At 41.8% G+C, this 12,272-nt stretch overlaps 1 protein-coding gene across 1 annotated transcript; it reads left to right on the forward strand.

Annotated features, from left to right (window-relative positions):
• Nucleotides 1–316: 316 nt before the first annotated feature.
• atp6v1ab (ATPase H+ transporting V1 subunit Ab) lies at nt 317–12,072 on the forward strand. Its single transcript, XM_084939334.1, has 15 exons — nt 317–452; nt 3,436–3,537; nt 3,805–3,933; nt 5,179–5,393; nt 5,479–5,616; nt 5,709–5,860; nt 5,952–6,114; nt 6,193–6,301; nt 6,471–6,593; nt 7,574–7,688; nt 7,804–7,867; nt 7,959–8,162; nt 8,296–8,390; nt 10,927–11,098; nt 11,360–12,072. Exons 2-15 carry the CDS (start codon nt 3,456–3,458, stop codon nt 11,450–11,452), a joined length of 1,854 nt encoding a protein of 617 aa, XP_084795460.1. The 5' UTR covers nt 317–452; nt 3,436–3,455; the 3' UTR covers nt 11,453–12,072.
• The last annotated feature ends 200 nt before the right edge of the window (nt 12,073–12,272 follow it).

The raw sequence follows: 12,272 nt of genomic DNA on the forward strand, positions 1-12,272 counted from the left end.
AGATAAGCTGCCGTGGCTCATTATGATCTATGTAATGTAGCATATAGATAGGTTGTTTATCGTTGCCTACCAACAGAACTTACATTACTGTGGGTTTACGCTCGCTCACATAAGGTGTATTTAAAAGTTTACGTAGTCTCCCATAAAACCAATTTACCACAAAGGTGAAAACATAATTTAACACAAGGGTTTACAACAACAATATGAGAAGCTATGAGCTCGGAGTCGTGCTTTATGCAAAGTGAGGTTAAATGACCACAAATACCCACCAGTTAAAGATCTTTCCGGTAGTCCAGGGGAGGATCCAAAATGGCGCCAGTTGCCGCTAGCCCGCAGTAAAAGCAAGCGGTGAGTGAATGAAGTCAGCTGATCTCTGCTCGCTGTCACGCTCCGTAGCAGCCAGCGTTCCTCTCTCGAACCAAGACAGTAAACGGACACTTCACAGCCACACGGTAAATATCCCGTTTTTCATTTTAACGTTTAACGCCGTTTTAATATTATGAAGTATATTTGGATGCGTGTGTACAGTGAAACCGTTTAGCAATCCCTATGCACCAGAATAGTAGAGACAGCATTTTTTTTCCACCCAGGCCGACAAACCAGTCTTGCTATCATTTTCACAACACCTAATCACACACACAGCTAGCTAACCTTGTTGTTAACGTAAGGACAAAATGTGGCCGAGTGGAAATTACAAACATTATTTTTTCCGGCTTTTTTATTCGGATTTCAGACTCTTCCTGTTGTGGCTAAACAACTGGCTAGTTTATAGTTTCGAATATTGTGCACTCGATCAGCAGCGTTACCTGCGTCCATGGGACTTTCATTTAACATCTGCATGTCAGGATGCTTTGCAGAATCACCTCACTTACATGTAACATTACTGAGCCTGTTTTTACCCAGACACCATCTCATACAGGTTACCCTTTCAGTCAGAAGGGACACTCGGGTTAAACTCACTACAGACTCCCCAATTGCTGTCTGATAAGCTGTTTTATCGGTGTAACATTTGGTCCCAACAGGAGGCTTGCCGTCAATTGTTGCCCACATTAGTATATTAATGCTGTGGTAAATTGTCTTTAACCTCCTAGGACCTGGCGTCCACATATGTGGACATGACATTTTGGGTTATTTAGACCAAAATACTCAATTTTGCTCTACGAGGGCCTGATATCCACTTACAAGGACATTATACAGCTACTGTTCTATCAAAATTTTAAACGAATATCCTCATATGTGGCTCTTATTTTTCTTAAAAACAAAAATAAGGTTAAAAAAAAATATCTGGTAATTCTTTGTTTTTACATTCATCGCGCCCCAATATGCCCAAATATCAAAGAGAAATTAAAAATGCATGCCGTGTAAGAGTTCGGGTCTTAGGAGGTTTATATGTGAAGTACTGCAGTCAGGTGGGAGAAAATCTCCAGAGTTTCCACATAGACAGTTATGATTTTGACTTCCCAGTTTCTCACCATGCTGGTTTTCCACTTCCTTAAAGAGACTCATCGACTGAGGGCAGCCAGTCATGTGCCAGGATCATATGACTTAGTGTCATGTAGAATACTTTTTCCATAGCTGTTGTATCTGGAAGTTATGAAAAAGTGCTACTCTGTGGGTTTATTACATACAAAAGTTAATTATTCCAATAAATATTATTGTGCTGCTTTAAAAGAAGACATATTTGATGTTTTATGTGTAATTCTTTTGTTATTTATTGTGATGTTATTAATCAAATGGGCAGAGACTTGCCTCTGGTACATTAACAGGTTTTCCAGGTGAGCTCCCTGGATAATACCAGTATTATCCAGTTAAAACCAGTAAATTTAGTCTGGTGTTTTTGAGCAGTTAAGCCTTCCTATGTATATCTCTCTTGCAGTTCTTGCTTTAATCAATAGGTGGAGCTGCTTTATTCCAGCACAGATGGCCAAGCAGCCTAGCGTGAGCAGGAAGATCCGTGCATCAGTAGGAAGGGCAATAAAGGACATAGATGTAGAAAGATGGAAAGAAAAGGGGGGCAGAAAAAGAAATCCACAATATAGGCATATTTTCTTGATGTAACTGCAAGTAATGAATATATTATCTAGCAGATAAAGCTGATCTTGAATGTGTGCAGAGCATCTGCAGGCAGCGCTTTGTGAGGATGGGTCTGTGTCACGACTCATGGCAGCTTGTGCTTGTGTTACAGCTACATGTGGCTGAGTTGTGAGGTATAAATATAGCAGAAAAAGGAACAGCCTGATGTGGGAAAGATGCACCCTATTCTTCATATGAAGAAGAAGGAAAAAAAAAAAAAAAAAAAAAAGAGGATGCAGTGGGATCCCCCACTAATGTTAGCCAGATGTGCCACACTGACTGACTGTAGTAGGCCAGTGGACTGGCTGGTGAGGTGGCCTACTTCTGCCTCTGATGATGAGACTGCAGCAAGACAAGGAGCCCTGAGCAGTGATGCTGTGCATTCTTCAAGGTTTCCATGGTTATTACAGGGACAATATAGAGTAGTCAGCATAATGCCAGGAAAACATTTAAATGAACTCATAATGAGAATATAAATTTGTCCAATTCTGGTCAAAAGTCCACATTCATATATCCATTTGCTTACCCACTCAGCCTGTACAAGTTGCCAGTTCATCACAGAGGTATTCAAATTCATTTGAATACACAGAATGTCTATGTGTTATAAGAAAAACAAAACATTTTTTTGAGAGCTGCTGTGAGTTTTTGAATCAGCACATTAAAGGTGGCTTTTGTAATTACCGCCTTTGAACTTTCACCACCGGTGGTCACCGTTTCACTAGTAATTACGTTGAAATGTTTTCAGATGTGTGCTGGTGTTCTTTTAACTTTCAGTATTTCTTTTTACCTCTCCTATTTCCTCATAAGGCTTTGGTTTTACCCATCCAGCCACTCTAAACATGAACGTTTCTTTTTACGTGGTTAAATAAGAGTTCGACTGGCCTGCAAAAATACTTCCCAGCTGAATTCCCATTTACTTGCTGCTGGGCGGGCACCATGGGCACCTAAGTTTGTGAATGCAATAACTTGAAAATGAGAAGTTTCAAATTGATACTTATAAAAATAATCAAACGCAGATTATCTTTGTCCTCAGATGGTAACTGGGGTGCTCTCCCTGAGGCTGGTTCTGCTGGAGGTTTCTTCCTGTTAAAAGGGAGTTTTTCCTTCCCGCTGTTGCCAAAGTGCTTGCTCATAGGGGGTCATAGGATTGTTGGGGGTTTCTCTTTATTATTGCAGAGTCTTTAGGTTACAGTATAAATTGCCTTGAGGCAACTGTTGTTGTGATTTGGTGCTATATAAGTAAAATTGAATTGAACTCTCGTAGGGGCTTTATGCTGAAAATGAACTAATTTGTCATTTTAAATTTGTCACAAAAAGGGAAGTTGTTGTCAGTAACAGCTGCTTATGTTTCTTTTCTTCCAGTCTGACTAATAAACGTGAAGATGGACATGTCCAAGCTGCCCAAGATCAGGGATGAGGAGAGGGAGAGCCAGTTTGGATATGTTCACGGAGTCTCTGGACCAGGTCGGTCACCACATACTCCTTATGAAACTCCTCCTTCATATTTAACACATTATTACCACTTTCCAGAAAAAACTGAGGACGTGTAATGACACAAACACATTTAACCACATCTGTATTTCTCAGTCTTGGTCACAATAATAAGGTTTTGTGAGCACTATTTTATCCTACAAAGGCACAACAACTTTGCTTTTACAACAAACAGCGAAATTAATTTCAGTCAAACAAAAAGCAACCACTCTTATGATTACATCTCCTCTGTGCTTCTAGTGGTGACAGCGACGGCCATGGCAGGAGCAGCCATGTATGAGCTGGTCCGTGTCGGCCACAGTGAGCTGGTGGGAGAGATTATCAGGCTGGAGGGAGACATGGCCACCATCCAGGTCTATGAAGAGACATGTATCCTTATTTTATTACGCTGCTGTTATGGGATATTATAAAAGTTGATCCTGAAACAAGAAGAAGATGTCCATATAAACAGTCAGATAGGGTTTGGTTGCAGGATTTCTCCATTTCATGCTACTCAGTCTCTTTCTTCCACCCTGGATTTGTGGTACATTCACTAAAGTGGGTGCATCATTTGTTATGCTTCTTGCACCAAGTTTGATAGAGCTGCAGGTGACATTGTTTAGGGCAGTATTAATAACATCAGTGTAACTAAGCTACTGCTGTATTTACTATCTAATTGTCAGTATACTTCCATCCCTAACTGGTGGTAAGGATAATGATGCTCGAGCGTTTCAAAGGCATCCTGTGTCTTTTACCCAGATTGTTTTGGGGTCATCACTGACCGTCATCACTGACTGTATTTAAGGACGTAGTCAATTAATTTGGAAAAAGCTACTGTACCCTTTACTATAAAAAATAATCTTTTATGTAACTGGATGGATTAAGTCACAGCCGTAAATTCCTAATGAGAGCGTGTGAATCTGGATATAACAGACATTCCATTTCTGTGTAGAAACCAAAACGATTTTGTATTTTTTAAAGCAGTCTTGAGCAAGCCTTGAGTTCTCCGTGTTTTCCGAAGGTCTTTCAAAGGACAAGGACTCTTCAATCTAGTCCTTGTAACTGACTGCTTTCAGAGGAATGTATTTTTGTTTGTTGACTCATTCAAGCTTAAAAAAAGGCACGTAACTGGAGGGACAAACCAGTTTTTTTTGTTTATACATGACAGACAGCTTAGAAACGTTGTTACTAGAAGCCTGTCACAAAAACACAAAAAAAACACGGCATGGCATGCAGTGTGTCCTTAAGAAATTGGAGGAAACTGGACAAACGGAGGACAAAAACACCTAAAATCTGTTTACAGCAGATGAACAGTATCTTAAAGTCGTGTCTGTAGCTAAAACAGATTTTTGGCTAAGAGAGTTCAGGCTGTGTTGAAGAAGAAAGGTGGTCATGCCAAATATTGACTTTCGAGGTTGTAGTTTTGCCAAATACTGTTTTCCCTGCATGTTTGAAAATGTTTCAAATCTCTGCATCCATTTCCCACTTACCAGCTAAAATATAAAGAAATGAGGGGGGAGTTCAAGACTATTGAACACCTTGCTGCTTATAAAATAATCAAACTGGGGTTATCTTAGTCCTCAGGTGGTAACTAATTCACCCAAACCATGATGATTTTTCTGAGCTTGAATTCAGCTGGTGTGTCTGTGGGCGATCCTGTGCTCCGCACGGGGAAACCTCTTTCAGTCGAGCTGGGTCCAGGAATCATGGGCTCAATCTTTGATGGTATCCAACGACCTCTGAAGGACATTAATGACCTCACACAAAGCATCTACATTCCCAGAGGTGTAAATATTGGAGCCCTCAACCGAGACCTCAAGTGGGAGTTTTCTCCCAGCAAGAGTCTGCGGGTAGGAGTTCGTAGAGACTTCTTCTTGAAAAGTCTGAGATGTCGGGTGAATTAGATTTACTGTACATCTCTTTTCACTCTATTAGGTTGGCAGTCACATCACAGGCGGCGACATCTACGGTATGGTGTACGAGAACTCCCTCATTAAGCACAAGATCATGTTGCCTCCTAAAAACAGAGGCACCGTGACCTACGTGGCTCCGCCTGGAAACTATGATATCACTGTGAGTCTGACATGCCTACAGCTGCGGTTGTAATTTCCGAGCAGCTTGTGAGGCGTTGATTTGTGCTGATGTTGCGTGTGTTTCTGTGTCAGGATGTGGTGATGGAGCTGGAGTTTGAAGGCGTGAAGGAGAAGTTCACCATGGTGCAGGTGTGGCCTGTCAGACAAGTGCGGCCCGTCACAGAGAAGCTGCCCGCCAATCACCCGCTGCTGACCGGACAGAGAGTGCTGGACGCCCTTTTCCCGTGAGTCTCAAATTCTCCCTCAGACCTTTTACCCTTGATGATTTTTTGTTTCAGAAAGGTTTTCCTAATCTCTTCTCTTCATGGTTTGAAGATGTGTGCAAGGAGGAACCACAGCTATCCCAGGAGCCTTTGGCTGTGGAAAGACTGTCATCTCCCAGTCTCTGTCCAAATACTCCAACAGTGATGTCATCATCTACGTAGGCTGTGGGGAGCGTGGAAATGAGATGTCAGAAGTATTGAGAGACTTCCCTGAAGTAAGTGGGAGTGTACTGGCACCCCTTTCTAAGTAAACTATTGTTCAGAGGTAACTGACAGTGTTGTTTGGGCGACAGCTGACGATGGAGGTGGATGGAAAGACGGAGAGCATCATGAAGAGAACAGCGCTGGTGGCCAACACCTCCAACATGCCCGTAGCTGCCAGAGAAGCCTCCATCTACACAGGTGACTGTTAACAGTACCCTAAAGTACTTTTTATCTCTCACCCTAACTGTGCGATCCTCTTATAATGAAGAACACTCACTCTTAAGGGATTGCTCACTCACTGTCCTCGTGTGATTCTTTTTAATTGGCTCACATGTGCTGTGCCTTCTAACTCAGTTTATTTTGGCAGGAATCACTCTGTCTGAGTACTTCAGAGACATGGGGTACAACGTGAGCATGATGGCCGACTCCACCTCCCGTTGGGCTGAGGCTCTCAGGGAGATTTCTGGACGTCTAGCTGAGATGCCTGCTGGTAAGTTTGAAGTCTCATGTGAGCAAAGCTTTTTAAAATTTTAGGGCGCAATGTTAGGGTCTAATATGGGGAAGAAAATATTCAAGGATCTCCTAATTATTGTAACACAGATTTAGCTGGTTACAGTCAGAGTCTTTTGAGGGTGGATTTAGTCCAATTTTCACCTAAGCTACGCAACAGCAGGAGGGGCTTGTGAGAAATGTTCAAAAAATTCATCACAATTAAATCAGGTTTTCTAAAGATATACATGGGAGTAACAGGAACAGTACGCTTGCTTTATTTTCGTACATAGACCCTGTCTGCATATTTTCACTTTTAAAAGCACAGCCATTTAAATAAAAACAACAGAGCAACTGAAACAACCTGCCCGCTGAACAAAAGGCCTTCTCAAGCTTCTGCAGTGTATTTCTGGTTGATAGAAAAACAGCAACGATTAAAAATGTAAGTTTACTTTTGCAGCACGGTGGTGCAGTGGTTAGCACTGTTGCTTCACAACAAGAAGATTCTGGTTTGAGTCTGGCTAGGGCCCTACTGTATAGAGTTAACATGTTCTCCCATTACCTACATGGGTTCTCTCTGCGTCCTCCAGGAGTATAAAGACATGCATGCTAAATTAATTAGTAGTTATAAATTGGCCGTCGATGTGAGGTAGATAGAATACTTAACGTTTATAGAATAAAGTACCTCATGAATGTATGTATGAGTGCACTATATAAATAGCACTCCATATAGCATATATGCCATTCTCTTATCTTCATTTGACTTTATATAGATAGAACAAATATTGACCCATAAGTATGAATTAAACCATTTTGTGTTGTTTGAGGTAAAACTGCAAAAGCGACTGTATGAAAACAGCTGACAGCTTCGAATTTCATTAGAGTGGAGCTGGTGTGCTTTGGTGCTTCGGTCTTTGGTAAAATAAAAGCAGAGTGGTACTTGGCACAGCATAAAAAGCTATTTCCTGCATCTGCCCACAGACAGTGGTTATCCTGCGTATCTGGGTGCCCGACTCGCCTCCTTTTATGAGCGTGCCGGAAGAGTGAAGTGCCTGGGCAACCCAGAGAGGGAAGGCAGCGTCAGTATTGTAGGCGCGTGAGTACAGCTTTGCATCACTAGAGGGAGACATTACTCTGCACATCTTTTTTTGAGAGGCAACAGAAAGTTGAATACAGCAATTTAATGAAAATGTTTGTGCTTTTTTTTCCAGTGTATCGCCCCCTGGTGGTGACTTCTCTGATCCTGTTACCTCAGCCACACTTGGTATTGTTCAGGTAAAGGATCACCTTCTGTTCCCACGCTGACTGGATCAGCTTTATAAAATCAGATGTGCTTTATTATTTCCCCCATTTCTTCCCCTCTTAGGTGTTCTGGGGTTTGGATAAGAAGCTGGCTCAGAGGAAGCACTTCCCATCCGTCAACTGGCTCATCAGCTACAGCAAATACACCCGCGCCCTGGATGAATATTACGACAAGCACTTCCCTGAATTTGTACCTTTGCGTACCAAGGCGAAGGAGATTCTGCAGGAGGAAGAGGACCTGGCAGAGATTGTGCAGCTTGTCGGAAAGGTAATTTACCACAGAGACAAAGCCAGAAACGGATCCTAAAAAAAATTTGTTCACTGGTTCCATTTTGGCGTGTTTCAGAAATTCATTGAAGTCTTTTCACATGAATAAATAAAGGTGTCATTATCTCTGACAGGCTTCACTGGCAGAAACAGATAAAATCACACTGGAAGTGGCCAAACTGATCAAAGATGACTTCCTGCAGCAGAATGGTTACACTCCTTATGACAGGTAACATTTATAGCCTACGTGACTTGAACCTTAACTGATGTTACTGGCTCAGACTTTGAAAAAAATGATGATTCACTGCTGGGTAATTTCTGTGTGGAGATCGTTAGATTACAGTTTTTTCTGATTGCTTAAGCACATTTTTTGTAACTTTTGGCTATTTTTGCAAAACTCTACACACAAATAAGAAAACCTGTCACCCAATTATCAAAACATTGTAGTTCTCTTCAAAAGCAAACACAGCTAGATTAACTCTTCACACCTTCGTAAAACTGGTGTTTTCGTATCAAACAGTACACACAAGCCATCATCTACTAAGCACACAATGCGCCAACTGCACACTGATGGTATGAATACAAAACACATCTGGCTTTTGCTTTCTCTGTGTACAGATGTCAATTTGAGGTCACACTTTTGTCATAGTGTCATGTAAACATACAAGGATCCAAACCTCAAGTATTGGTGTTTATTCACACTCATCAAAACCAAGACAAAGTCAGAACACAAAAAAGGAATTTCACAAAAAAAGGGAAAAAAAAGACAATCAGCCTACATCATGTCGTCTTTCTGGGTCCGGCCACAAAATTTCGTCCACATCGCATGCGATATCCTCCAGTCCAAGGCACCGGGGAAAATATCTCCTTGAATGCCGTATCCAGGCCTGACATGATGCCTGGTCAATATCTCCACATGCCTCCTCCATTGCCTGTAAAAGGGCTACCTGTTGATGAGGATGACGGTCGTACACTTTCCAGCGCCAGGCAGAGAAGAACTCCTCGATGGGATTTAAGAATGGAGAGCATGGAGGGAGGTTGAGTGCCATGAAGGATGGGTGGTCTGTAAACCAGTTGCGGACCAAAGCAGCCCTATGGAAACTAACATTGTCCCATATGATGACATATCGGGTCTGCTCTGGTCTCTGAACAGTGAGCATGTCATGCAAGGTGTCCAGGAATGCAATAATGTGTGCAGTGTTGTATGGGCCTATGGTTGCATGATGGTGAACAACACCATTTTGGCTTATAGCTGCACACATAGTTATGTTACCACCACGTTGTCCTGGGACATTGATGATGGCACGGTGTCCAATAATGTTCCTGCCACGTCTCCTGGTTTTACTGAGGTTAAAACAGGCCTCATCTACAAAAAGTAGCTCATGTCCCATTGCATCTGCTTCTAGTTCCATCACTCTCTGGACAAGACAAAACAAATGCAACACATCAGGCCCATGCACAGCACTACAGTATGCACTTCCAAATTCAGAACCAATGACACTAGCTTACCTGCACATAGTCATATCGCAGTTGCTTTACACGTTCTGTGTTTCTCTCGAAAGGAACTCTGTAAATTTGCTTCATTCTTATTCTGTGGCGCGCAAGTACACGACTTAGTGCAGAAATGCTTGCACTGTGTATATTTTGAAAGATGGTGTCATTATCAATTATGCGCTGCTGTATTTCGCGCAGTCTTATTGCATTATTGGCAATCACCATGTTCACTATATGGGTCTCTTGCTCTGGAGTGAACATTCTGCCTCTGCCCCCAGCGGCTCAGTTTAGGCTGAACCCGTTGGCCAGCTTCCCTCAGGGTCATCCCATGGTTGATGACATGGTCCACTATTGTAGCTCTGATGTCATCAGTTATTCTGTTTCTTACTCTTCTTACCCTTCCTCTTTCCCCTCCTCGTCCTCTTCTTGCTCCTCCACGTCCTCTTCCTCCAACTTCTTCACCTCCACGTCCTCTCCCTCGGCCTCCTCTGATTCTCACTCTTACTGCTCCTTCCATTGTACTCCACATAGACAGCTTACCTGTGGCCTGTTTATAGTGCTTAGGCTGATTGCAAAGTGGACTAATTATCTAAAACAGTTTTCACATGTGAAAGTGTGCCAGACAGTTGGCAAAATAGTGGTAATGATAGCCATACATGTGTATAATTTTGCTAGGAGTGTGTTGGAAATTTGGTAATTGAGTGTAAGCAGTGAGTTGTGTTTAAAGTTCTGCAAAAAGAGTGTTGTGCAGTGAATTGTGCCTACAGTTTTGCAAAGTGTGTGTGTGTGTGTGTGTGTTACAAAATTGCACACTGAGTGCAAAGCAGTGTTTGTGCTTTTAGTTTTGCAAACTCAGTGAGTGGTTTTGCTATAAGTATTAATAGTTTTAGGAATTGTGCTATAAGAATCACAGTTAGGGTTAAAGCCATCAGAAAAAACTGTAATAGCAGCATATTTACTAAATGGGGCCAAAATAGTGTCCAGGTCCAAAAAATAAGATGCTTTTTTTCTGCATTAAATATCATTGCAATCGCGGTATCACAGTATTAGCTGTAAATTGCATGTCATAAACGTTAGTAAATCAGTTTGCACACTTGATTTAAATATTCTTGTCCCTAAATACCAACAAATGGCAAAACCCAGGTTGTGCTGCTGCAAAGCAGTAAGTCTGGCCCTAGATCTACTCTTTATAAATCATAAGTACCCCGTTTCTTGACCTAATCTACAGTTAGCTCCTTTTTTTCCTGACTCTTTTCTGTCAATCTCCTCAGGTTCTGTCCTTTCTACAAGACAGTGGGCATTCTCTCCAACATGATAGCTTTCTATGACATGGCACGGCACGCGGTGGAAACCACAGCTCAGAGCGACAACAAAATCACCTGGGCCATAATCAGGGAGCACATGGGAGAAATCCTCTACAGGATCAGCTCGATGAAATTCAAGGTGTGTTCAGGTGTACATGCAAAAGCTACCGTATGTTTCTTCTGTTCTTCCTTCATCTGTTTTTTTTTTTTTGTTTTGTTTTTTGTTTGTTTTTTTTGGTTTAGAAGTTTTTTTTCTTCCATGTTAGGTTTTAGCAGCAAGATTTCAAGAAGTCAAAAGCTAACTTAAAATTTATATTTTCTACCTGTTGGATTAAATAAGCCAACACAGATCGTTTTCTTTTCGAGCTTTGACACTTTATTCCTGTTTATTTCCGTGTAGGACCCGGTTAAGGATGGTGAAGCCAAGATCAAGGCCGAGTATGCACAGCTGGTGGAGGACATGCAGAACGCCTTCCGTACCTTGGAGGAATAGGCGCCCACCAGTCACAATCTTTCGAGTTTTCATCTCAGACCCCTCCACTGCAGAATCACATTCCACCTCCATGTATCCCCCAAACTATCTGTACTCAATTGTGCTCCTCTGTGAGTCACCGCGTGAGAGTGTGTGCATGTGAAATTTCATGTGGAGGGAAAAGAGAAAGATGTACTGTATTCATTATTACTCGTTGCCTCGTATCGGCACACTCTGGATCCTCTGCATGGTCATCGATCATGTGTGCGTGTATGTGAATTAGATGTGTGTATGAAACAGGGATCCCTTCACCTTGGTAATTCCTTTCTCTGTTTACATGAATCCTATGTGTTGTGTTGCTCTTCCTGAAGAGGATTGTTCAGTTGATGTATTGTAATTCACAGACCATCTGTACAGAAGAGTATTGAATATAAATTTAATGAGATCAGTCTATTTATTGCCAGCATTTTGACGTAAAGGCTTTGTTTCTTTTTGTTTAGTTTTTGTTTTTATGGTTGTGTTTCACGCTGTGCAGTGCTGTGTACTTTGCTGTGTGAATGTGTAAGAGTCCAACGCTCTGCTGTCCAGTGCTTTCATCATGTTACTCCCAAAGAATTAAAACATGAGAAAAAAAACAGTCATTGTGGTGTCGTCGCCTGTTTGACTTCATTGTTTCTGATGATACTGCTGGAGCTGTTAAACTGGTTTCCCCACATATCACACATACTGTGTAGTCTCCTGACCTCAGGATCTATTTGCGTAACATTTTAACTACCTTAATTACTACTGGTTAAAAACAACAGCTGAATCTTAGTGCTTGTAATCTAATATAAAATAGTCT

Source organism: Perissodus microlepis, chromosome 9 (genome assembly GCF_051167445.1).
Source record: "Perissodus microlepis isolate ML-2025 ecotype Zambia chromosome 9, ASM5116744v1, whole genome shotgun sequence".
NCBI lineage: Eukaryota > Metazoa > Chordata > Actinopteri > Cichliformes > Cichlidae > Perissodus > Perissodus microlepis.